The sequence below is a fragment of the Aphelocoma coerulescens genome, chromosome 14 (assembly GCF_041296385.1).
Source record: "Aphelocoma coerulescens isolate FSJ_1873_10779 chromosome 14, UR_Acoe_1.0, whole genome shotgun sequence".
Taxonomy (NCBI): domain Eukaryota; kingdom Metazoa; phylum Chordata; class Aves; order Passeriformes; family Corvidae; genus Aphelocoma; species Aphelocoma coerulescens.
The window spans coordinates 4,227,136-4,253,910 of NC_091028.1; the positions used below are offsets into that span (position 1 = coordinate 4,227,136).

The 26,775-nt window shown below is 40.3% G+C and overlaps 1 protein-coding gene across 30 annotated transcripts in view; it reads left to right on the plus strand.

The window, feature by feature from the left end:
- RBFOX1 (RNA binding fox-1 homolog 1) overlaps nt 1–26,775 on the plus strand; it is a 1,132,467-nt gene that overhangs the window by 389,851 nt on the left and 715,841 nt on the right. Inside the window, exon 6 of one of the 30 annotated variants that reach the window (XM_069030277.1) lies at nt 26,201–26,255. The exons of the other annotated variants lie outside the window; for them this stretch is intronic. Coding sequence (XP_068886378.1) covers nt 26,201–26,255 — 55 coding nt within the window. The remainder of the gene's footprint in view (nt 1–26,200; nt 26,256–26,775) is intronic. 30 annotated transcript variants of the gene reach the window in all.

The following is a 26,775-nucleotide window of genomic DNA, read 5'->3' on the forward strand; positions in this document are numbered from 1 at the left end:
ATATCTGCAGCCTCTTCTGAAAAAGAAGTTTATTGTCTGACAAGCTGCCTGGGATGCTGCTCTAACTCAGCCATGCTTGAATTTCCTTTGGCCATTGCTGCACGGTTGCCTGTTTGCTGTGTGGCATTCTCTGGATGTTGATGCCTGCTAATATCCAAAATGTTTGTAGCTAATCAGAGCATTGCTAACTGCAATCAGACTCTATTTTCTAAACTCGCTAAATTATTTTCTCATACTGAATTTATCATAGCTATTAAGAGAGTTATGACCTTTCTCACTTTAACACTGAAGTATCTCAAGTCTCTTCCAGTCATTTGTTGCTATGATAAACTCTGAAGTGAGTATTCTGTACAGGAATCTTCTGTATAGGCAGACACTCTGGCTCATGTTCATTTAAATTACAGCTCCAGACTTATTTATAAGAAATGAGGCTTAGGAGTCTCTCTGGAATATACAATATGTTTGAACCTGTCAGGCCGTTGGCTGACACTGCTGTTCGCCCCTGATAAAAGCGTATGAGTGGTGTGTAAGAATGAAATTTCACTCTTAAAAACAATCATTTAACTGTAAGACCTTCAGCTATTTAAAATGTTGTTCCTGAATGAGTGCCTGGCAGCGTGAAGGCTGGCACAGCCCTGTGTGCAGCTCCTGTTCTGCCACGATAGCACCCTTCCATTTGCTGCTGTGGCAATAGTGGAGCAGAGGAAAGCACACACACTCCTTTCCTTGGCTCTGCTCTGCTGTGTGGTACATTACATCCTACTTTATTTAGAATTAAATGACTCATGTCAGAGTTGAAAGGAGTGAAATTGCTGATTTCTATAGGCTGGGTGATGAATGGATGCAGATGAGGGGTGCTCCATAGGTACCAGCACTGCTTTTCCAGGGGTCGGTGCTGGCTGTCCTCAACAATGCCAAGCACTGCTGCTGAACTCCTGGCTAGCTTTGAAAGCTGCTGAATGCATTTTGGATTTAAAGAAGGTTCTGTTTAAAATTGACTATGTTTTTTCAGCCATGTGTCTGTTTAACCAAAGGTATTGCCTCGACCTAGGAGCCTCTTTTCATCCTAACTTCCATCAAAATGAGGAAACACAGGTGCCCTGGTATTCAGGCAGTATAATGAAGAATTGGCATCTAAAATTTGTGGTGGTTTTTGTTAGACTGTAATAACAGCATTACTGTTTTTCTTACACGGCGATGAAACTAGAAAATTTAAGATATAGTTTAATAAATAATAATAAAACTTAATTATTAGACTTTCAAAATTTTCTTGTTAATGTGTCCCAAAGAATCTTTATGATTACTTCATACCAAGGTAAGGAACTACTAATGCTCCTTTCTGCATATTGATTAGATGAAGGTTTTTCTGTGGCTTGGGGTGTTTTTTGTTTCTTTTTGTTGTTGATTTAGTTTGGTTTGGGTTGTTTGGTTTTTTACTACTTTCTCCCAGCAAGAACCAGGTTTAGTCCTGTTTTGATGTTTCTTAGTTTCTGCAGGTTCAGGCACTTACAGGAGATCCAGGGGAGCTTTTAGAGATCTCTGTTCTTTATTCCTTTGGGGTCAGTCAGGCCCTGATCTTACAAGTACACCTGTAGTTTCCTTTTATGTGCATGAGTAGTCTGAGTTCAGTTAAAATGTGTTTGCAGGATGAGGGTCTGTAATTTTCTACAAACGCTGGCTCTGCTAGCACTCTTTTTCAGAATTAAGCTTGTGATTATTAATCTTGACAATGGCTAACCTTCCATGTGATACGTATCTGTGAATGGGGAAACTTCAGGTCTTCAGATAACGTAAGAAATTCTTCTGAGTTGTGTTTTTAACCAGCCACTTCAAGATCTATAATAAATCCCTTCATTTTACTTGACTCAGCTGTGATGATAAAAAGTTTTGGGTTTTTTCACTCTTTCTCCCTTCCCCTGAGGAAAAGCTGAGCCTATTTTCCTAATAATTGAAACTTGTTGGCTTTTAAAAATTAGCTTGAAATACCTCCAGGAACGTTATTTGGCCGACTTCAAGGCAGCTCCCAAAATACTTAATCCTTTTGAAAGTCAAATTAAAGGTTTGTTTCATTTAAGTTGTATAGCTGGATAAGATTAAACAAAGTGCCCTACTTGCACACAGCAATCTATGTGAAACGGTTTTTTGATCGTCTTCATGCATATCTAAAATACACCTCCAATTTCTTTTCAGGATCTGGGCTTATTCAGCTTTTACCATAATGGTTCATTAGCCTCCTAGGCTTTTTCTTAAGAGTTGCAGTCAATTTCCCAGCTTTGCTGTTTTACATTAAATCGCTTCGATTTCCTAAATACAGTGAGGGAAGAGAACAAGCAGGAGTTGTGGCAAGAGGGGTTATTCAGTGTGGATGCATCATTTCTGCTTCACAGCATACTTCCAATATTGCAAAGTTTTTGCCCCTGGCTGCAACTGTGCTAAATTTATCAAGTATTCTCTGTTCTTAGAGAATGATTTAAGTATATGCTGCTGATATTGCTTCTTGTTGGTGCTCGTTATTTTGAGATCAATGGGACTTTACATGTGGAGAGAGCCAGGAAAAGGTTGAAACCTTCATCTCGTTGGAGCATTCTGCAGCGTCCTGCTCTAAATCTCTTTGAAAAGCGAATGGTTACTCATCCAAATAGTTCCCCTGAATGTCACTGAAATGAAAAATATCTGTAGTATATATGTCTAGGACATGCTTTCTGGCCCCTGTGGCAATGTGTTGTGTGTTGTTTTGGCAGACACAGATGATTTGAATCTCTCTGACCCGTGTGTGTAACTGGATGGAGACTTTTGTGCTTACCTTCCATCCTCAGGACATTCAGCAGAGGAACTGCAGCCCCCTGAGCAAAGCTTTTCTCCTCCATCCAGTTGGAAATGGATGAATTCTGCCTTTTCCTCCAGCATGAATCTGTTCCCAATTAATGATCAAGTTATACTGTGAGGTATTTGCAGTTTTCCCCTATGGAAAGAACAGTTTCCCTGGTACATGCTGTGTTTAGCACTACACCACAGCCCAGCTGAGCTGGTTCACCCAAGCCAGCAGCTCAGCTCCCACACAACCCTTTGTTCACTCTCTGCTGGGATGGAGAAGAGAATTGAAAAAGCAGAAGTAAGAAAACTTTTGAGTTGAACAAAGTTTAGGAACAGGACAGAGGGAAAGAAAACCACAAAACACCAAGAGGTGGTGCAGCACATCCCCCAGCAGGCTGATGCCTGGCCAGTGCCCCAGGAAAGTCCCAGCCCCTTTCTCCCTCTGCCTCCAGTTCTTTCTGCTGAGCATGGCACGTCCTGGCCTGGGATATCGCTGTGCTCAGGCCAGGGCAGCTTCCTGGCTGTGCTCCCTCCTGGTCTCCTGCCCTGGAGAAAGTGGATTCCAGCCAGCCAGGCTCAGTGCAACAACTTGGGAAGTGATTCTAAAGAGATTCAGTCCTTTTTTTGCTCTTTCAGTGTCCAGTTTTAGCACTGTGATTTCAGGTGTTTGTGAGCTTGGTAACTTTGTCAGAAATTCTGGAAGCAGGCTCTTGCTGAGTGGAAGAAGCACAGGGATCTGCTGATGTTACCTAACACAGCAAAGCACAGCCCAGCAAGATTAATTTTTTCAGAAACTGCTATCTTCAGTTTTTACAAGCTTACCCATTTACATGGGGTGGGTAATACATTCCTTATACCAAATCTGTCCATAAACCCAGTGTAAATGTACTAGGAAATTGCTGACCTCTTAATTAACCACTTCCATAAAATCTGCTATTAACCCTGCTCCAGAGAGTTTTAATACCTTTTGTACCATTACACTGAAAGGCAATTTAATGAAAACATGGATTATTTCTCCTGATATTTAATCTTTTTAACACTTTCTTGGCAAGAATTTTTGTAGACTCAAAAGCAGCTCCAGGCTGTGGGACTCCTGCACTTTTTGCAGTACTCCCTGAATTGTACCCTTGAGAGATGCAGGACATTATATATTTCCTGTAAGGAGTAGGATCTGGGCCATAAGTATAATTTTCAGTATGGGAAGCAAGACCAAACACTGGGTGCACAGTAATAAAATGTGTAGGGGATGAAGGAGGTAACTTGTTTTGAAGGGTCATTGATGTCCTGTGTATTTCATGATCTGTGGTGTTGTCCTGCCAGATTCTTTCATGGCAGCACAAAGTACTTTCCTGGTAGCATTTCATGCCATGAAACCCTGGCAGCTGCCATTGAGATTAATTTCTTTCATGCACCTCGAGGTTTTGCCAGAAGGTTGGTTTTGCCGTGCTGAAATGGTCTCTTTAATATTAATTATTATGCATTATAATATTAATATAATTATAATTATTAATTATTATGCATTAATATGGCAGCCTGCTGTATTTCATTGTTTCCTCTCCCAGACTTGTAAGAAATTGAGTTGAATTCTCAACCCTCCCAATGTTACTTTCTGTATGTATTTTCTAAAGGTGTTTGCCTTGCAATTGTAGTTCTCACTCCTCAGTGACCACGAGTGCAACATCTCTCAGTGCACACGAGAATAACCGAGAGAGTTTTTTGCCCTCTGGAAATCTGATAGTGAGCATCCCTCCCTTGAAGGAGATGATTGTAGTGGTATCAGTTTAAGCACAGAATTTCTTGTTTTGACAAGCCAAACAGTCTCCTTAGTGCACAGTGAGAAGCAAATGTCTTTGGTGTGGGCAAATAAGTTGGGAGGATTTCTGATGTTTAAAAGGTGGTTGGTAACTTGTTGTCTCCTTTTTCCCATTCATGTGTTGTTAGAAAAGCATTCATAAAACCAAATATAAGTGATGGAAAACAAATCCTTTTATTTTTGAGCATTTGATCTATACATGTTTTAAATTCATACTGTTTGAGAAGTCAGTTCAGAGTTATGAACCATAAAGATGAAGAGGATGACAACTGGCAAGAGTGAATAAGAAACAAAAGACTGTTGCTGTTGAAATGAAGCAATCATTTTTCTGGAAAGTTTCTGTGCAATAGAAATTGAGATGAATGAACACAAAATCTTTTGTATTAATGAATTAACTGTCTAGTCTGTACATATTAGTCAGCTTTTAATTACAGTTAAATAGTTTTTAATCTGTCTTTATGATAGCTCTACAGTACATTTAGAGAGGAACACTGAAATATGTGAAGGATTTAAGTTTCATAGTTTGTGCTTTCTAGTTAAGCAGAAATAGATGTTTTCTCTGCCCGTTTGGTTTCCTGCAAAAATATAAGGAAATATCTACATTTTGGGCCAGAAGAGGTAAAATATAGGAAGGACTGAAACTGTAGCAGTGATTTGCAGATGCTTTCAGTGATGTTTATTTTGTGAGTGATAATGATCTGGTAAATGTTTAAGTTATAAAACAGTCAGAACCTGTATTTGAACTGCTAAAAGCTCTTTTAAAGTAGAGTGATCAGTGGATGCTGACCTAAGTCACAGGTTCACTTTGACTTTAGCCTCTTGTCTTGATAACTGTACTGATAAATGGCCAGTCCTTATTCTCTAATATTTTTGATATATTTGTGAAGTTGCCTTGTCTGTTCACGTGCAAATATGATTTCTGATTTTAAAAAAATCCTCATAACTTTTCTCATTTGCTACGGAATTGCATATTTTAAATACATTTTTTTAAACATCACATCACGTCATCATCAGTTTACTTTTAATTAGCATTTGGTTTTTTCTAAGTTCTGGGAAGTGCACTTTGAAGGCACAGTTAAAATGGTCCCTTTTGCAGAAGCTTTCCAGCAGCCTTCCCAGTGAGTCTGCAGTGGTGGAGAGGCAGGAGATGTTGAGCAGGGCTATCAGAGCACGGGCGATCGTGCCAGGAAAGAGGGGTTTTTATTTTTCTTGGGGTTTTGTTCTGGAGGTGCTGTGCTTGGTGTGACTTGAAAGCGGTCAGAGAAGGTGAACCTCCAGCTCTTTAAATCTGTCTCCTGTATCCTAGGAGGCAGCATGGGGTAAGTGCACAGTCTTTTGTAAATGTTTTCTTTTGAGCATGTACCCAGCAGGAGGCAGAAGGTGACATCGCCTGTTGGCAGAGCAGAGGTCGCTTCTCTGTAATGAACAGGAAAGGAACAGAGGGAGAGGATGAGCCAAAAATAACTGAATTCATTGTTACTCAGAGCCAGAACACAGAACGTGGAGGAAACCTTTCTGCTTTAAGTTTATTCTGTAGAAAATTTGATGCTTTCCAAGTAGTTGATGTAAAGGATATAAAAAAAATATGGCATCAGATGCTTCATTGAAAATTCCTGTGGAATCCTTTTGGAGGAGGGAAGTTTGACAGTGCATTGAGAGCAAACTCAATATGTTGATACCGTTGAACTGCCACAGAGAAACTATATCTGTGCTCAAGAGTTTTAATTATTTCAAACTGAAGGAAAACTTTGTTAATTGGTTCTACCTTAGGTCTTCAGTATATACCTCAATTTCTGTCTGGCTCATTACACACAGGTGAAGTCCCACAATCTGATGGATTGGAAATGCCTGTGTGTAGTTTGGAGGTCAGCACAGCTGGTCCCCTCAGCTGTGGACAATGAAGTCATTAAAGATTATCACTAAGATGGGGCACAGTGAAAGACCTGGATGTTCATCTTGTAGCTGAATCAGGATTTTAACAGCATTTCTTCTGGGGCTGGGATTTTGGAATTACCCAAGCAGTAGAATGAGGGGGACAATGTCTTGCAGAATTCACAAAGTCTTACAGGCTTGTGGAGGAGGATGGAAGGACCACAGAGCAGTCCACGAGGACACAAAATGCTTGTGCTGCAGCCCCAAAAGCCTTTTTCTAACTGCAGAACTAATTAAGGCAGTAGGAACCTGAGCTGAGAAAAGAGACTGACCGGGAGAACCTACATGTGGGTGAGAGGATCCTGACACCACAGCAGTGCTCAGACCCTGGGATGTGGTCAGAGCTGTGCACAAGCCTGAGGTCAGTGGGGATTTTCAATGTGGGCATCAGATTTAAACATTTCCAGAAGTGGCTGAAGGATGGGGTGAGTGCTTTTGGAAATCTGTGCCATTGTTTGCAGCAGGTACAGCGTTTTCCTGGCTCTGGGGCTTTGGGACAGCTGGAAGGAAGGGCAGTGTGAGCCTGTGTCTGCTTCCCAGGTTATGGAAGAGTTGCTTCCCAGTGGCTGTGGTGGCAGACTTTTGGAAGTATGATGTCACACCCAATGTGATTTTAAAAATAGACGTTTCTCTCCTGCTGCCTTGTTTTGTACAGTTTGTATCCTGTCATTTAAAGGGCTACAATGAATAATTTACAAGGCAATAAACCTTCAAGTTTATTTTAGTTTCACAAAGTGAATTTTTGAAAGGACTTATTTGCATAATGCGTTTTTGGTTGTTTTAAGATAAAAACACAATTAAACAAGAAATGTAACTATCATAGAAAAACAGAGTGAGAGGCTTTTGAGTTGGGAGCATAGCTATTTGCAGGAAGTCTGTGCTGGGATACAACATCAAAATTACTTGAGCTTGTGAGAGTTAAATGACTTTCTCATCTCAAAGATGGATTTGCAATGTAAATGTGTGAGATCCATATGAAAGGCAATAGATCTGGACAAGGAAGCACAGCATTTGCTTGCCCTGGTTCGTCCTTTCTTGCAGGTATGAGAAGTTTTCAAAAATTAGCAGGAAGTGCTGTGGGATCATGAGCCTGCAAACCATAGCAATTGTACACAATCTTGAGGAAAATAAAATCACTGCCTCATTTTCTCAGCAGATCTGAATTGCTGTGCAAAATTGAGCCGTTATTTTAACCAGGTAAGAAACCCTTCTTGCCTGGAATGGCTTGGTGCCAGCAGCCAGTGTGCCTTGGAGTAGCTCATGCTTGAGTTATCTCTTAATTCTCGTGGTGGATGGAGGTGTGAATAATAACAATAGTAAACAGGAATAAGACTTTCCCCCTGATTTTTAGGGGGTAGATAAATCCCAAGGATTCAGTGATAGCACAGAGCAAAATTAGCATTTCAGTGATGAAGAAATGTTCTGGCTGCAGACTTTGGGATCTTAAGAGCATTGTGGCAAAAGCAATGTGTCAATTGCAGATATGTTGGGAGTTGTTGAGTTTAAATTGATGTGGTTATTCCAGCACTGGAACTGAAGTAGTTCAGAACTGGTTTGTGGTGGAGGGAACAGCTAAGCACAAGGGCTGAGTAAGCTGGGCTGTTTTGGAGTATTTGTACTTGCACAGCTTTTGAAGACAGAATATTAAGTCAGCTCTGAACAGCTCCCTGAAAATAAGGAAGTTATTTTTATTATCTGATCAGCAAGTTACATGAGCAAGACTTCTACTTTTAAATCATAAATTCGGAGTGGGTGTTGTTGGCACTGTGTCGATTCTTAGCCAGGAACAGGTTAAAATTTGGGAAGAACCCCCCCTCCCCCCAAACAAACCTGTCCTGTTCTGCAATGTTTTGTCCCCTGACACTTCTCACCCTGATTCTCATTATTTGGTAGACATCAGGATGCCACATGCTTTGGAAACAGCCTGTGCTAACACAGGAATGTTGAAAGTCAATGAAGGTGGAATGCACAGGGCAGGCAAACCACCACGTTCACTAGCATCTTATCCCCTTTTATGCCCACTGATATGTTTTTTACCTGATATTATGGCTATTTTTTATGTATTTTAGGGTGTTTATGTGTGCATAGACCTATTAGTGCTCCCCTATATAGCCTAGGGAAGACAGCAATTAGAAAAATGAGCAGACTTTCTGCATTACAATATGGTGCTCATTGAGGCCAGTGGTTTATTTCTCTGCTTGGAAAGATTTATAATATTTTCTTTTACTGATAGTAGTATTATAGCAACATTTTGTCAGTTTTTAGCATCTCAAAGTAAGTCTTATGTAAAAGCCAGAAGGTGACACAACAAGGCTGTGTAAGGAAAAGAAAAAGTTGTCAAATACCTCAATTTGTTTAAATAACTGCCTGAAATAATGATATGTAACATCAGGAATATCATAAATATATGTCTGAAAATTATGTTTTGCTTGGGTGAGGAAAAAAGTTCAGCATTTTGCATTCAGGTGGCAGAAAATTGCTTATCTGGGCAGGACAGTGCAGTAGAATTTCTATTTTGGTCCCTTCAGAAGCAGAGTGCAGTAGTATACAGAGGAGATTATGCTGTTAATCACTGAAACCACTTGAGCAGCACTAAATAAGCCATGTTCATGTAACTTCCAGGATACCTGGTGTCTGGAGACCTGGCTAGAACTCTCCTCCTGTAAATCATTGTGCTAGAAAGGAAGAAATAATTGATAGCCAGGTGACCTTTGGTTTTGGAGGCACAAGCTTCATCCTGCAATTTGAGAATGATTTTGCTGTATTTCATAGTAGGACTCGCCTCAGGTCTGCTCTGCTCCTGTGCGAGCTCACAGATGTCTGGCACTTGTGTTGCTGGTGTGAGTGGTTTCACTGGTGTGGGGCCAGTCTGGGCTGGGCTGCCAGGGTTCTGCTTCCCTGTGGTTCACAGCAAAAGCCCCCAGCCCTTCAGCAGCTGGATCTGTGGGCTTGTGGACACAAGAAAAGCCCCCAGCCCTTCAGCTGCTGGATCTGTGGGATTATGGACACAAGAAAAGCCCCCAGCCCTTCAGCTGCTGGATCTGTGGGATTATGGACACAAGAAAAGCCCCCAGCCCTTCAGCTGCTGGATCTGTGGGACTGGGGAAGGTTTCCCACCCAGCAGAGCAGCTGTGGGAGCTCACGAGCAGCTCAGTGCAGGGGTGTGAAGGAAGGCAGTTAAACAGAAAACTGCTTTATCCAGTGGAACAACAAATAAAGTAACAATAAAGCTTGCTGGACTTTGCCATCTTTTTGTGCACATGGATATCTTAAAGGCCAGTTTGTATTTCTTATTGTCACATAACTTCTCTTAATTCATCTGTGGCGTGTGACAAATCATTGTTGCATATGAAATGGAGGACATGCAGGGATGAACTTTATTCCAACCTCATAATTTCCAAATCCGTGACCCAAAAAGTAGGAAAGCGTTGTCTTTTTCAATTTATGAGGTAATAAAAATGTATTAAATGTCAATTTAGTGAGTTTTAAATAAATAGCTTTGTGAAAAGAGTATTAGTTTATCTGTGTTTCGGAAGGGAATGGGTAGAAAAGACAATAAAGCACCACTCAAATTCACCTGTAGTGAATATTTGTCATTATAAACTAAAATTTTAATATCTGTTTTATGGTGCTGTGATGATTATAGAATTTTTGGAGCCACAGGATTTGTGCCCAGGTAAGCAACCTATAGGCTGTTTGACATATCATTTAAAACCTGTCTGAAGTTCAGTGTATGAAGGGTCCCTGGCACCTTTGTTTTAACTTGGCATTTTCACATCCTTTGTTAAATGGTTAACTAAATTCTCATTTGATATCTGTAAGCATTTAACTGGAATTGATAATATCTTCAGGTGAGATTTTATTTTACTTGAGTATTCAGATGGAAAGGTAATTGATGATTTAATATTTTTACTGGACAGGGCATAAAGGTATTTACATCACTGAGTATTTCTCATTTTATCTTCCTTTACTCACACAGTAATGAATTCATGAATATCAGACAAATACGTTATTGCATGCTGCAGGATCAATTTTCATTTAAAAATGTTCCTTTTCCTGCAGCTTCAGGGTGATCAATTCCTGTGTGACGGTTTTTTTGGAATGTTCATGCATCTTTGTTAGTGTGTTTGAGAACTCAAATGTGATCAACACCCCCTGAATAAGAAGTCTTTTCATTTGAAGTTATTTCCTTAAAATATGTGAGGCCTTGGGAAAACTAAACACTTGTCCCACAGAGCATTTGTGCACTGAAGTAATTTCAGAAATTAAACTATTCTTAACTAATGAAGTAAAAGCAGCTGGCTTTGCAAGTCAGCAGTGGAGTCAATTCATCAGTGAGAACTTGCTGGGAATTCCATTTATTAATAATTCATCCTTTAGGTCAGCACAGCAAGAGTTGTTTGTGCCTGTGCAAGCCGTGCTGGCAGTGGCAGGATCAGGAGCTGCCACTCTGCCAAGTGTTCCTCCTGGGGCTTCAGTACCACGAGGAGCATTGGGATTAACAATCAGAAGTTGGATAAGATAATTTCATTCATCTCTTAGAGATGTGGGGGTTTTATTTTCCTTTTTTTTCTGTTTTTTTTTTTTTTTTTTTTTTTTTAAGTTTTATCATTATTATTGCTGTTATAAATGATCCTAAGAAAAACACTGTGCCTGTTTTGAGGGGTTTGCCACTGGTGGTGTTGGTGTTCCCAGCTCTAACCATGCCTTGCCCTGCTCCATAGCTTCTGTCAGGAGGTTTTTATACAGCTTGTAAGAACTCTTCAAAATGGCCTTATTTTCGTGGATTTTATTTATGCTTGTCCATTGCCTTAGCACACTTGTTTTATCTGAGTTTCTCCTTCCTGTATTCTTTCAAGTATGCCATTTCCCAACTGTTGCTCTGCCTGAACTTACAAGAAACTGATTTTCAACAGATTTCCAAATTTTCAAAGTTTTTTATAACTTTGTACAGCTGGTTCTGTATGCTGGGAAATGAGAACTATTATTATTTGCAAGTCATTATGGCTGTTCTGGCTGTTCTTTCTTTTTTTATTGTAAGCAACTTCTAGGCTAGAATATGTCTGTATATGGGTTGAAATGTTTTTGGCGTATTTACTGACTGTCCTGTCATACTGCCAATGTTTTGATGCCAACACTTTGTTTGTTATCACTTCATAGGAGAGCATTTAAAACATTTGGTTTCTTCAAGGATATTCTTGATGCTGATTTTGTTGAGTAGCCCCTGATACTGAATTTGTACTGAGAGCTCACTAAGCTGACTCAAGGAAATCTTGTTAAATTAAACATCTGTCTATAAAAGGTATCTCTGGATTTAGTGTAATCTGTCTTTTATCTCTAATGGTAAAACATTTCTATGGCTACTTTTTGCCTTGGGGTAGGATCTGAAAAAGATAGTTGCTGCCTGCTATGTGAAAGTTATCCATGTAATGGTTAATTTAATATTTTTGTCTATTTGGTCATGAATTAAGTTGTCAAAGAAAGGGAAACAAACTATGTTGGTTTCCTATAAAGTAAGGGAAACTGTTTTATAATTTCTTTATCGAGCAACTGTGACAAAGTTCTCATACTTTGTCCTGCAGACTGCAAAGCTTAAGCAGCCCAAGGCGATGTGTAGGAGTAACAGGCTGAGGATGTTTCCCTTTGCCTCCATCCCCAAGTAAGGACATCTCTTAGAAGGCATGAATTCACTTATTGTGATAAATGGCTTTGGAGCATTCAGTTAATGTATCTTATATTTTCTTTGTAAATCCCAAGGGCAGGAAAAAACGTTCCCTTCCTTGTGGAGACTGTATTTGCTCCATTACTCTCAACTTGTATTTAGTTTTCAAAGCTGCTGCTTTGGTTTCAGGCCTGAAGAGAATGTTGTGTGGCCAGTTTTTTTTTCCATGTGTCCTAGTGAGTTTAAAACTGCCAATTACCTACATATAAATCTGGCTGGTTCAATATGCTCGATAAGTATTTAATTCCTTAAACCCTATACATTCAGGAAAATGAACTGTTTCACTCAGTAATGATGCAGGATTTGAAATGAAGACCCTTGTGGAGTTCTGTGATGTATTTCTATAATGCATAAGTTATAAAAACCATATGGGTTTGATAACAAATGTTCATTTTAGATCCTATATGAGTAGGATTTGCTCAGGGTATTCCCCAAGATACATCTTATTACCAGCAAAATCATGATCTAAATATGCTGCTATTTATAAACTGGGGGGGGGGGGGGGGGAAGAAACAAACCCCCAAAACTCAACCAAAACCACAATGAAAATAAAAATTCCGAGCTCCTTATTAGCAAGTGGAAATAATGAGGAGCAACCTTCTAATGAAGTTCTAGCTGTAACTCCTCTGGTTGTCAGCAGCACACATTAATTTGTTGCCATGGTTTTGCGGGGAAGTTGCTTGTCTTGCTGAACAATCTGCTTTAATGCAGAAACTCGTGGCTGTTTTCTGCTGAGTAAGGCTGGGCTGTCATTGAAGATGCTTATAAACACTGTTAATAAAACAGCTGAATTCTGTCTAAGTAGAAAAGGCTAGATAGTGACTGTACAAATGGAATTTCTTGATGATACAATTAGCATTTATAAATTAACTTACCTTCAACGAAATTATTTTTAGTGATGAATGAGAAATTCATCATTCATGGATTGTCTGCAAATACTTTTGCAACACAATTCCTTTTTCTGTTCCACTTAATCTGTTACAGCCTTATCCCAACTTTGCTGTTCTGTCAGAGAAACAATTTTTTATGTTTTTCAGTAAAATTAGACACATCCAGTTTTTAAAAATCCTTTTCTAAATAGGACCAAAGGACAACCTTTCCAGTAATTTGTTACCTAATCAGTAACTTGAATATTAGGGGCAAGGAAAACTTATGTAGAAAGTTTTATTTGACATTGATAGTGCAATAGCAATGTCAGTGTTTTATAGCATCAGAGAAGTCTCATTGTGAGCTGCTCTGGTTTCTGAGCTCTCTGATCTGTGCAGGCATTGCTGTGGAAGAGAATGAGCAAAAAAGGAGTTGGATTTTTCATGTATCTTAATTTTTCTGTCAAACCCAAGCCCTGATATTTCTGTATCCCTCAGCAGAGTGATGCTTTCAGTGTGTGAAGAACAGGGAAGAGAGAAGTTCTCATGTCAAGCGGAAAGTGAGAATTTCAGCCTTCAGCAGGTCCATAAACATCTGGCTGTCCATGGCTGCAGCTGAGCTCAGCATTTGTAACTCTGCCTGTTGTCTTCAGGGTAAAATCTGTCTTCTTAGTAGCGTAGGCATTTCTTGTGTGTTTGACCTGCTCAAATTTGTTGCAGGAAAGAGAGATCAGAAAGGAGATGATGGTTCTGATTCCTGAAATACACAGGCCACCGGGAGGGAATTGGGGATGCTGAATTTCATCTGTTTTAGAGTTTGTGACCGTCTGTCTTTAGCAGACCATTGAAGTTACTTTCCTTCCTTTTCATTAATTGGCATTATCTGTTAACTTTTATTAACACTATATTCATTTTGCTTTGCTGAATTTGGAAGCAGTAACAATCTGCAAAATATTTTTTACTCTGCCTCTAGTTAGAGTCAAAATTTGAGACAAAGTATTGTGGTTTTCTACTCAAAACAGTCGTATTGGGCTTTAGTTTTTAATTTATTTATACTTACAGAATTACAAAATAGCAAACAGAACTTCTTGAAGATAGTAGGTTTCCTATTTCCGGTAGCATATTCATTTATGGCCCAAGATTTTTGTTCTAGCACAATAAGAAGCGCAGGCTTGCAAACCTTGCCTTGGGGGACAGTTCAGAACATCTGAAAATATAATATATAAATATCTTCTAAAACTGCAAAGATGAATCATTCTGGAATCTCTTGTAGGTTGTCAATATTCCCTATGATCAAACCTGTTGTAGTCAACCTCAGTATCCTAAACTATCAAATAATAATTCCAAAAGTTCTGAATGTGTCAAGAAATCTATGATGTTATGAGGGGGGGCAATTAATTTTGATGAGCAACAAAACTGGTGGCATTAAAAAACCCCAACAGAAATAAAAAGTATATAAAAAGAGATTGTTTTCTTCATCACAAGAGCTGGAGATATTATTCAATGTAAAAAATGGGAGAGGAGAAATAATTTTTCTATATTTATAGTAATTTTCTAACACATTTAGGCTGTTGTCTTTGACTTGGCATGAAGTCCTGCAATTAATAGGGTTTGGATATTTGAAAACAAACTGGTTTTATTTTATTGAAGTTTTAAAAAATGTGGAAAACCAGATACTATTTCAGCTTTATAGAATAATCATTCTTAATCATTTGCTTAGCAAAACAATTTATTAAGCAATGAAGGATAACGAACCATAAAGTTTTAATTTGCCTTTTTTAATTGAGTTGTTAATTAGGACCCCTCCACAGTTGGCAACTCTCAACTTGCTTTTTGTTGCTTCTGTATCCAAGACAATTTAAGAAACCTAATCTGTCTTAGTTATTCCAAAAAGACACTTCCATGAATCAAATCTATAGGTGATTATGTTCTAACTGTGCTGAGGTTTCTGTGAGTGCATATTAATTATGTCAGTGGTTAATGATCAGGCAAGAAATATGGGAATGCCAGCAGTGATTGTTTAGCAGAAAGAGAAGAAATATCCTGTGTTCTCTGTAATTTTAAGTCCTTCCACCTCATTTAGGGTAGAAACTTATGGTCACATTATCCTGTGAGAACACTGAGCTTAGTTTGACATTTTTGATGTGGGAGAGCTGTTGAGATCTTGTTATCCATCATAATAAACATTGAAGCATCTATTTCATCTGGCTGCAAACGCCTCTCGCTCAGGAGTTTTATTTTACTTCTATTTTAAATTGTAAATTTTTACCCCTAATTAGGAATTTAAGTAAAGAGCTCTCAACTCCTCTCCTGAGCTTCAGGAAGCTAAGAGCAGTTTATTGGATCATGGAAACTCTTTGGTTGAATGGAAATGCCAAGACAAAGATAAAATATACTTGAGTCACCTGTAAAATGTCTGGAATTGATTGTAGTATTCCCCTTGACTGCTCTCAAAGAGAGTTTATCCACTAAGAAACAAATTTGGATTTCTACTTACCTGTATTCTGAGTTTCTTTACTGGCACAGGCTGCCTTTTCTGTCTTGCATCCATCGGGCTGGTGTACAGGATGCTGTCCTAACTTAGTTATTTCAAAGGGTACAGATTAATTTATTAATAAAGTATTCAGCAGCAATTTACAGCATGTGAAATGCATTTAGATGCCTTATGGTCTACTCAGAATAACCATGTGCTTAAAAACAGCAATGAAAGAAGGCACAAAGGTGCATCTGCAAATGGTAGCATGGACAGGAGTTAGTGAGATTGAAATAGTCATGGATGTAGTACAGGGAAGCAGTAGCTGGTGACTGTTGTCCCAAGGGAACATCTCAGCTGGAATTTTTATGCACTTTTTTTCTTTTTTCTTTTTCCCCAAAGCCAGTTCTTCATAGGAAAACACAGGGGATAGGAGAGGTGGTAGGAAAGGAATTACCTGCAGTTCCTCTGCCTCTAAAGACCTTTTACCCATATCCAAACTTCCAAAAAAGCAGCAGCAGTTGATTAATTTACAACATCAGGTTATGGTGCCTAAGGGAACATACGCCAAGCATGAATTGATAAGACAGGCTGGTGAATTATGACAGACACACTGATTTATACACCAGATCTCCACTTTTTTCTAGTTGAAGGCATGCCTTCCTATCACTTAGATGCCAGTCACTTTAGATGGGCCTAGGGCAGGAGAATGTAGGGTTTAAAATGTAAAATCCAGTTCATAGCTCTGTGGGTGTCTTGGTTCACTTACATAGACCCAGCCAGTGTAGAGAAGATGCTCTGACACTGTGTAAATATTTTGGGCTCTTAACAGCTTCAGTACGTGACCATGGCAGTAGTTTTGGTGTAACTTGATTTTAAGTATGCAAGAAATAGCCTGAAATCCCTCAGTTTAAATGGTGCTGGCTGCTCAGTGTTGCATTTTTAGATAACTCACATGGAGAAAGCGTGTGCTGAGGACTTGCTGCCGTACATTTTATTTAAATCCTGGAAACAAACGAGAGAAAATGCTAGGAAACAAATTTACTTTCTTCATTTTAATAGAAAGAGACACTTAGACCTTGACGTGTTTCCATTTGCAAGGTGTAATAGTCTTAAAATTCACAGAAATGTATTGCTGCTCTTAGTGAATGATCAGAGCATTAACTGAGTTCCTGAGATGCTTTGTTATCAAGAGATTTATTTTCTGCTCAGTGAGCTTCACCTCCTTACTTTGGCATGTCCCAGCTATTTGCATTTCCTTAATAAATCTGAATACTCAGAGCCCAATCTCTCTCTTCCCCCCTCCCCAGAGAAATCTCTACACAGCTTTAATAAGCAGCAGATTGCCCTAAAATGTTGTTATTCCATACGAACCACTGCAGGGATGGTCCCTGTGGCCAGTGCAGAGCTTACCTGCTGTTTGCTGCTCCTGTGAAGGGGTGGCTGAAGATGCAAGGCCCTGGTTGGGAAGCAGAGAGGGTGTGGATTTTCCCAGTAGGTTTCTGTGTGTTCCTTGCCCTGTGTCCTCTGGCCAGATGTTCATGTGAGAGTCCTGAGTAGGGAATGGGAGGATGGGGGCGGCAGGAAAGAAGACAGGATGAGCCAGCAGCCTCAGCGAGGATCTGTACCAGAGCTGAGCACAGTCAGAGCGAGGTGTAGTGAAACACTCTGAACACCAGAGAATCCCAGCACAAACCCTCTCCCCAGTGCTCACAGCAGCTCTGGGCTGCTCCTTGCATTCCCTGCTGTGTCTGTCACTGTTTGCCTCGGCGGCTTTATCAGCACAGCAGGAGTTCAGGTGGGAGGATGATGTACCTGAAATCCCCAAAACACAGTGGAAGCAGAGGCGTGTTCTCCCAGCCACCCTTCATGTTGTGTTATTGTCTACATGTCTGGAGTGACACCTTGGGGCACTTTTATGGGATAATTTTAGGTAAGTGTCCTAGCCTTCCTTCTGCAAGAATTCCCAGATCCTTAAGGCTCACACTTTCATAAACCTTAGGTGGGTTTAGGGGTGTGAGTGTTCTCTGCACTGAACTGGAGGCAGCAGCAAAGGAGGTTTGGGATCAGTACTAATGAAGTGTGTGTTACAGGAGCTAATAGGAAGTTTTTTTTTAGAGTTCATAAATCTGTTACAAGATGTGATTCATAAATGCAAGATGTGATTAAAACATTCCTGTTCCTTTAGCCATGAAGGAAGAATTCACAATACTGAGGCAATGTAAATCAAATCTCCTTCCTTGCTTCTCACAGATTTTTTTTCTTACTACTGCTGTTTCCCTTTTGTGGAAGGGAATTTGGTTGGGCCTTTTGTTCCAGAAGCGTAATGGACTATCTCGGGTTACTGCCTGCATCTGCCATGAATGTGGAGGTAGAGCTCTTCCTCAAGAATCTTTTAGCAGCAAGTAACCCAGGAAGACTATTAAAAGCATAATGAAAACCTCATTCGGTTTCCTGTCAGTTTTCAGAGCTGTAAGTGGCTCTAATTTGCACAAGATTGGAACGGCATTGAGGAATTACAGTAACTAGGCGAAACACTCACTGGGTTTGCAATTTTCTGATAGCATCCCTTGTAATTTCTTGTAATGCATTTGTAGCTAAGTACAATGACAAATGTCAAGGCTCATTGTGTGAGTTTTACGCACATCAGCGCCAGGCTGGGAGGTGTAATGTCAGCTGCTGTCTTGGGAAAAGCTGCTGGGACTGCTGGATGCTTCCCATCCCGAGCTGTGGTAGAGAGAATCCTGGTTTGCAGCTGGGGGAGGAGTGGAGAAAATAATTGCTTTCCAGATATTTTTTTTTATTGCTTTCAGGCTTATTTTTTTTATTTTATAGAAATTCCAACAATAAAAAAGGAAGCCTGGGAGGCCTATTAAACATTTAGTTTGACATTAGCAAATGAACGCTGGCTCTCCGTTAGGTGTTTCCCACAACCTACAGGGAGTTGGTGGTTATGAGTCAAAGCAAACCCATATGGACTTTTCTGCCAGCCTTGTGTAGCTCCCTGCCTTGAATTATTTTGATGAATAGTCATGTGCAACAGTGGGCTGCAGTAATAACCTCACAGTAATGTGGTATCAAATGCTGATCTGCATCGGCGATAAACACAAATGAGGGAGTCGGTGAAAATAAAACCCAAATACAGTTTACTTAATGCTTGAAAAAGTGATTGCACACAGTGCAGTTTGTCTGGAGTAAATAAAAACTAGTCTGGCTCTTGATCTCTGTAACTCCCCTGCAGCACACTGCGCCTCTTGTATGAAGCTGAGGAATGTTAATGTGGCTATGAACAAAGATTTATGAACATGGATAATTGCTTCAAGCTGATTTTTCTCTGTTCTTGCAGTTGTGTTACTTGGATGGAAGCAACTGTATTGATTTTAGTAGCTGGAAAAGGAAAAGAAAAAAATCATTTCCATTCTGTTTTGTAAGCCTGTAATAACTTCAGTGATGTGTTTAAAGACTGGTCAAAGAGAGAAGTCTTAATTAAAGCAATGTTTAGCAGATTCTGTGTGATTTTGTTAGCTAACACTTGTTCTGAATGACATAAAAAAATGCCTTCTACAAATATTTACTTGTTAAAGTAGCAACAATATTCAGAGATCCTGAGAGACCCTGATCTTGTCCTCCCCCTGTTGTGATTTGTTCTCCTCTGGGCCAGTTTCATCTTGAATAACTCCATTTTCCCCCACCATTTCTAATGTACCACTGCAGAAGTTACTGACACTGTCCTTATGTATTTCACTTTTCTCACTCGTGTTGTCTCCCAGTTTCTTAGTCCTCTTCCATAACAACTACCTGAAAATGAGTAGGCTCAGATTTGCAATTAATAAGTTTAATAGATTAGTTTTGATTTTGATAGACAGATGAGTTGCCTGGTGTGACACAATTCATGTGTGACGTGTAGCACAGTTGGTTGCTGTGTGTACATAGCTTATGTGTGAATTATTAACTCTGACAAACTAATTTCACCTGTTAAATAGAAAACCAAGAGGTATTGCAATTTTCTCAGTTAAAGACTGACTAGTAAAAATTACAGAAAATGCTATTTTTGTACTTAACAACAAATTAGGTATTATTCGTCATTGTGAAAAAATAAATCTCAGAAGAAAAGAAAGAATGGGATTTTTTGGTGACATTCAGAAATGTGTCAGATCTTGCTCTAGCATTCTTGCTGCTCAAGGAAATCCTTAGCTTCTTGGTGATTCTTCTTCAAGCTATTGATTAAAAATGTGAGTCCAGTGCAATAGTGTCTGGTCAGAATTGATTTCTGAGCTATCCAGGTGGGAATTGACATAGTATGGAGGGTTGGAATGTCTGGTTTCTGTTAGACTTGTTCATACAACTGTAGAGCATGAATTTTGGATTTATTGAGAAAAAGGTTTAACAATTCAGCCATTTACCTACAAATTTTTAGTCATGAAGTGTGGAGGGTTTGGTGTTTTTCTTTTTTTTTTTTTTTTTTAGAAGAACTAGAGGGATTTTTTTCCTCATGCCTTTCTTCTGGGAAAGCTCTATTTTGGATTATTTTGTTCATGAGCAAAAAGCTTCTCTAAAAATGGTTTCATTTTTCTGTACAGGGCAATGAATATAGTTTCTGAACTGGACAGGTGGCAAGTGATTGCATTTCAAATTTTAATTCTCTTTAAAACTACCTGAAATATTTTAAAAATTGGCAACGTGTTGCATCATGCAAATAGGGACTCAGGTATAAGATATTGTGATGCTTCTCAATTGTTTTTAGAGTGAGAAGCATAGTGAAGAAAGGAGGGTGGAGCAAGTTTAGAAGTCCCATTGTGGATTTTGCAAGGCATGCTGGAGCATGGTGTGAGTTGAAATATGTTCATTTTAACCACAGTTGTTCTCTTTCAACCTCTGAAGCAGGCTGGGATAGATCACCATTGGTCAGGGGCCTGCAGAAATGGGGCTATTTTTTCTGTTACAAGGACAAAGCAAAAGGTGTGTGCTAAGGTAGTTATGAGACACAACTAAAAAGAATCCTTGGGAAAAAAAACCTTGTCTTTTTAATTTTCTAGCTAATATTTAAAAAAAAAATCGAAGCTGTCATCAAGTTGCAGAAAGGAAAACAGAAATTGGAACAAAGCCTTTTATAATGCCATCATATCTAGATCTCACTAGCTAGCAAAATTATTATCTTCTTCAGGTGATTCTTGGTAAAACAATGCTCATCTCAGTCAGATTTGATGTCAGCAGGGCATGCATGTGTCTTGAATGACATTTGCAATGAGTAGATTTTAAATTGAAAATTAAAATCCGAAAGAATTACTCGTTCTTCATTTAAACCACGCTCAGTGTGGAGGTGTAATTAAATGCCTAAATGTCATGACTGGGTAAGGCAGTACTCCAGAGGATCAGCTGCAGGTTCAGAAGCCACTGGACTTGAGGGTGTGTTTCAAACCCCTTCTGTGCTGTTGATACCAGTGCCCGGGGCTGTACAAACTGGACACACCTGCAGGATTTGGCCCATGGAGATCCCGTGTGGATGCTGATAGCGCTTTTGGCTCAGAGCTGAGATTTCTGCCCTGCTTTCCCAAATAATTTGGGGAAGAGCCGCAGTCCTGTTCCCCGGAGCGCTCAGAGCCGGTTCTGTGCCCACAGAGGAAGGGGCACAGCAGCAGCTGAGCCACCCCCGCTCCCTGCCCGCTGCGTTTTGCCGAAGGGACAGCGAGAGGAGCCGCAAGCTGTGCCCATGCCCGCGGGTGCTGCGTTTCCGAGGGTGCCAGCCCTGCCCCTGCTGGCTGCCGGCGGGATGGGGGTGATTTTTCATTTCCTGCCGCTCTGATTCGCACTTGGCCGAGCGCAAGGGCTGAGTTCTGTGTGAGATCCGTGCGGGCAGCGGGAGGGGCAGCGAGCGGTGCCAGGGCAGGGGGAATAGCAGAGGGGAGGCTGGTGATGGATGGCTCCCACCTCAGTCCGACAGCAGAGGAGTTGTGCGAGCTGGGGATGGGAGCAAACCTGCTGAGTGCTGACTAAAGTCTCCTTGGCTCAGGTCAGAGCTGCGCTGCTGCCTCAAGCCCAGCTCCAGCCTCTGTTTGCCTGGCATATGGAGGCTTTATTTATTAGCGCTGAACCGTGCCTGAGCTGATCTTACTGCAGACAACTGAGCCAAACGTGGAATGGCTTTTTCCTTCTTCCAGGGAGGTTATCTCATGCTATACATTCCTTGGGACTCCTTTTTTCAGTCTATGAAAAAGGGAAGTGCCAGCTGCTGTTAACTGTGACTTTGATACATGGTATTGTAGAGTTGAAACAGTGTTTTTAAAAAATAAATTGATGCAGTTTCATAGAGTTTGATAATGTAATCCGTTTTTAGTGTCTTTTTTTTTTTCTTGCTCAGTGATTCACATGCCATGAAATTATTTTATTAAATAAAAAAGGGTTACCAGGTAGAGAATCTAAAGGACCCCAGATACCTCTTCAGCAGAATCAGCTCACTTCAAATTGGCTGCTGGCCATATTTTTAGCATGTAAATTGGTTAAATGGGCCACTGGATATTTTTATTGGATATTAGTTTAGAAAATTAATAAAACAGGAACAAATATTTAGTTGAAGCACAGGGCAATTCTTCAAGATGATGTCACTGTAGTTTCATGTCTTATCACTGTCATGAGTCTGGGGGAGTGTGCTCGCATAAATTAAGCATTTTAGGTTTCTGTGGCATGCATATAATTGATTTTGCATGCTCACTGGTTTTGGTAATGTGAGGATGGCATAATACAGTCCTCAGGGGTGGACATAAGCCCTGGTCTGAGAGGGAGAGGAGCTGGTCCATCATCTGTGTCATTGCTGCTGTGGGAAGTGCTGCAGAGCCTTGGCAGTGCCAGTGCAGGTGCTAAAGTCAATAGGCATATTTGGTCTAATTAATTAGAATTTTTAAATAACTGTAAGGTATGTTTGCAGATTTTCTGCTCTTCCATTTTATTTCTGGCTACAGCTGCTGTCTGCAACCACCAAATACTGGGCAAAGTACAGAGTTTTATACTTCACCCTTCCTGTGAATCCTGCAGTTGAACAGGGGCTGAGATTTTTGGTTTGGGATTTCAGGAGCTGGGTGGAAAACTATTTAGCAAAATGAGCGAGAAGCTTTAATCTAGTTGACTCAATATCAGCCCACTAATGAACTACTGTTGTGAGATATGTATAGCCATTACTTTGGTGTCTAAATTATTCTCACTTTCAAATCTTATTTAAATTCTTAATAACCTTTATTAGATAGAGGAGAAAAAATTCCACCCGGAAGCCTTCAACCTCCAAAACTGATAGAATACACTAATAAAATCATGTGCCATCCTAAAAGACAGAATTATAATGTAGTATAATAGTGTCTAAGCTAATGGAATAAATTTAATAGAGTTTTGATAATTGATTTGTAGAAATAATAATCTGAATAATTTTTTTTTTTTTGTGGCCCTGTGTAGTTTTCTTCATTAGAATATTCCTAGAGAAATATTAAGTGGCCACTGAAATATCCAGAGGAGTGTTTTCTCCACATGGCCTTAAACATCCATAACTAACCAGAACATGTTTTTACTATAGAAAATATGTCTCAGGAAACATCTCCTTCAGAGTATCTACTAAAACCAGGCCCAGTGCAGAGATTCTCTAGATACTTTTCTACCCAGGTAGCTTGGAACCTGCAATTCAAAGAAAACAGAGCCTTTCTTAGAACTGGAGGAAGAATGACAGTTTTAAGAATCTGAGAAGTAAAGTATATTATTATTTTTCATAACACATTCATTCTTTTATCTTAGCATCTTGTTCAGACTTCTGCTGACTTTTGAGGTCTTCATGGTGCCCTCTGACATTTACTGGCACCATTTCCATCCAGCAAAGTCACCTGTGACTGATGCATTTTACAGTTTCTCAATTGCCCAATAGCCAAAGCATTTAAAATATATGAAAGCATGAGATTCAAATCAGAGATGTAACGTTACAGGAGTGTAAGTTATCTCCTCCTTAGCAGAGGAGGAAAAGGTTCAGCCTCTCCAGCTGAGGAATTTTGACTCCTTCTGAAGATGAATCTCCATCCTGTGCCGCACGTGGGATCCTTTTTGCTGGCTGCCTCCACCCTCCTTCCTCTGCTTTTTTTTCCCAGCAAAAGCAGTTAAAATTTTCTGGAGGTTGTAAAACAGAGCGTGTTGGCAGTGGGATTGCTTTGTGGCTGTGTGCTGTGTCACCAGATGCACGGGGCTCCTCTGGGGCTTGTCACAGCTCGGTGACACACTGACTGACAGGGCACATTTCTTATGGGCAGGGAGGGGCAGAGTGTTTGAAGGTTAAAGCAGGGGACACAGCGTGCCTGACCCAAAGCCCCAGGGCTGGGGGAGGAGGGCTAAAGGGCACAGGGCTGAAGGTAAAACTTTGCAGCTAATGGCAACTGTAGTTTTTAAGTGTTTGCTATTTTCTCTTTGTCATACATGAAATCCCTAATTAGCTTGGTCTTTGCATATTAAGTGCTTTAATTAATTAATTTTGAGTTAAATATTTTTAAATTGAATGTTAAAATTAATCCATCAACCCAGGTACACAAATCAAGTTTTATTATTATGGTTTTCACTTGTTCAAAGCAGTTTATTTGCACCAGCCCCAGCTAAAATCCCCCAGTTAAAAGTTCCCCAGTTAAAAGAATCCCTTTTCAAACTTTAAACCACTTGCAAACTGTAAGAGTTGTTTCTCCTATGTTCATTGTCTACTTTTATAAGTGTTTTAAGAGGTATTAGATGTATTTTAATATTTTTTTAAGGTTCTACTTTGCACTTTAACCTCAGGACCAACTTCAAAACCCCTTGAACCTATTGACTTGCCTGGGGTCTTCGTGTGAAAGCAACCCAGAACTGACTTAACTCCTAATTATCCTTAGCAAACTAGGAGAAAGTGAAAAGACACGTTAAGTCATCCAAGAGTATTAATATCTCCCCTGCTCTTCAGAAAAAAAAACCAAAAACCTCTCTAAAGTGCATCTTGTATTGATTTCCTCTTGCTTTTCTCTGTTTGTGTCTGTGTGCCTTAAAATGTTACTCGGACAGAGAAGGCTTTGATTGTAAATTCTGGGTGAGGTTTCAGTGGAGCCTGGGGCAGCACAGAGGCAGCCCTGGTGTTGCAGTGAGCTGGAGCCGTGCCCCAGGGAGATGCATTTGTTGCAGAGCAGATGAGATGCAGGGTGTGGCTGTGGGTACTTGTGGATGGATGCTGAAGGTCACAGCACGCTTTGGAAAGATGCTGGCATCTGGATTTGAGGAACCAGGAGTGCTGGCCTGCAGTGCACGCTCCTCCTGCTGCCAAATGCTCTCTGCTCAGTGACCCGCTGTGCCACGGGGACAGCAGCAATGTTTGCTTCGCTCGGGGGGGCAGCTCGGGACCCTGCCAGCCCTGAGCTGCAGCTCTGGGGTTAAACAGCCCCACTGCTCCGGAGGAATCCGGGCAGAAATCCGCTCTGCCCAGGGTGCAGCACATGAGCACACAGGTTCGGAATCTGGGCTGGCCTTAAAGGGATTTTTCTGTGCGCTGCTGCACTTCACGCACATAACGGAGTTACTGTTCAGAGCGGTTGTGCTTATCAAGTTATTTGGTCGATTAAAAATAGCAATAAAGAGTAGGAAAAATAGTGGGTTTGTTTTGTTTTGTTCTGTGTGGGGTTTTTGTTATTGCTGTTTTTTTTTTTTTTTTTTTTTTTTTTTTCCTGCATGAGCCCCCTGTATGGAGCTCGGTGTGACCCTGCGGTGTGTGCGAACTCTGCTCATTGGAACTGCAATTGCGCTCTCTGCTGGGGCTGGGCTGTACCTGCCTGTCCTCCGGGGGGGATTTTGAGGAAAAAGATGCTCAAAGAGAAGGCATTGGAATTTCAGGATATAGCACAAGAGATTAAGTAATTAAACCTAGTTAATTTTAAATTTGAAAAAGAAGGATATAATCATTTATGGTATTAGTGTGTCTTAAAACCCAAAAATATTGAAAGGCTCTTCAATATACTTCAAAAAAGTTGTTTTCCTTGTGCCTTACACTGGTAATTTGAATGTTATGGGGAATGGGGGAGGTCATTAAACATGTTTTCTAAACCACACGTGAAGGTGAATTACAGCCTATTTACCTTTTTTCTTTCGAACAAGTGAGTTTCCTAAGGCTTAACTGTTTTTCCTTAACATATACATGCTATTTGTTATTTATTATTCAAAATAATTCTTTATTCTGTTTTAAACTGTATCTTTGTTCATAGATTTTCTGTTATGGGGGTATATATATATATATATATATATATTTATTCTCTCATGCCAGTATCCTTGGTGAGATGTACTCAGAAGAATTAACATTAACAGTTTGTTTGCCTTCTCAGTGTCAATGAACTACTTTTCAATTACCTTTCAGTAATTCAAATCAACATACAGAATTGATTGTGTGTGTTGTAACCACACAGGCAGATATGTTAAGACAGAATATTGTACTAAGAATCAGCTGTGTGAATTTGAAGAATGTAAATGTTATGTAAATCATAAGCCATCTTTAGATGTCTTATATACATCATATATCATTTTGTCATTGTTAATTAGAACTTGTGCTTCAGGTGGTGGTATATAAAGCAGGCTGGAAGCCCAAGTAAAGCAGCTGTACTTTCCAAGGTGAGCTGTTGTTACAGGAAAGTTTGGCATTCCCTAAGGAGCCACTCCCTGGTGTGGGTCTGACTGGCTGCACTGTGGGGCTCTGCCCTGGGGCTCTTTGGCTGGTCCCCAGTCTCTCCTGTCCCTTTCTCTCGCCCTGCTGGGCTTTGCCCTCTGTGACTGATGTTCCCCCATGGCCCTGCCAGCCTGGCTGAGGCTCAAGGTGCCCAGGGTGGGTGTCCAGGACAGGCTGTGCCCAGCACAGAGCATCCCCTGCTCTCCCAGAGGCCCCCCAGCCCCAGTGCTGGACTCAGGCATGGACACTCAGTAATGTGATGAACAGTAAAACCAAACAGTTGTTTGGGTTTTTTTTTTTTTAATTCCTTTTTCCCTAAAACCTCTCAAATCCATTATTCTTTGGATTCTCTTTTGGATTCAGTTATTTTTGTAAGCACGTGAAAACAGTGTAAGTGAGCTGGGTCAGCCTTCACACACAGTGGGGTGGGGAGTGTTCCCTGCAGCGAGCAGAGGTTTGGGGGAT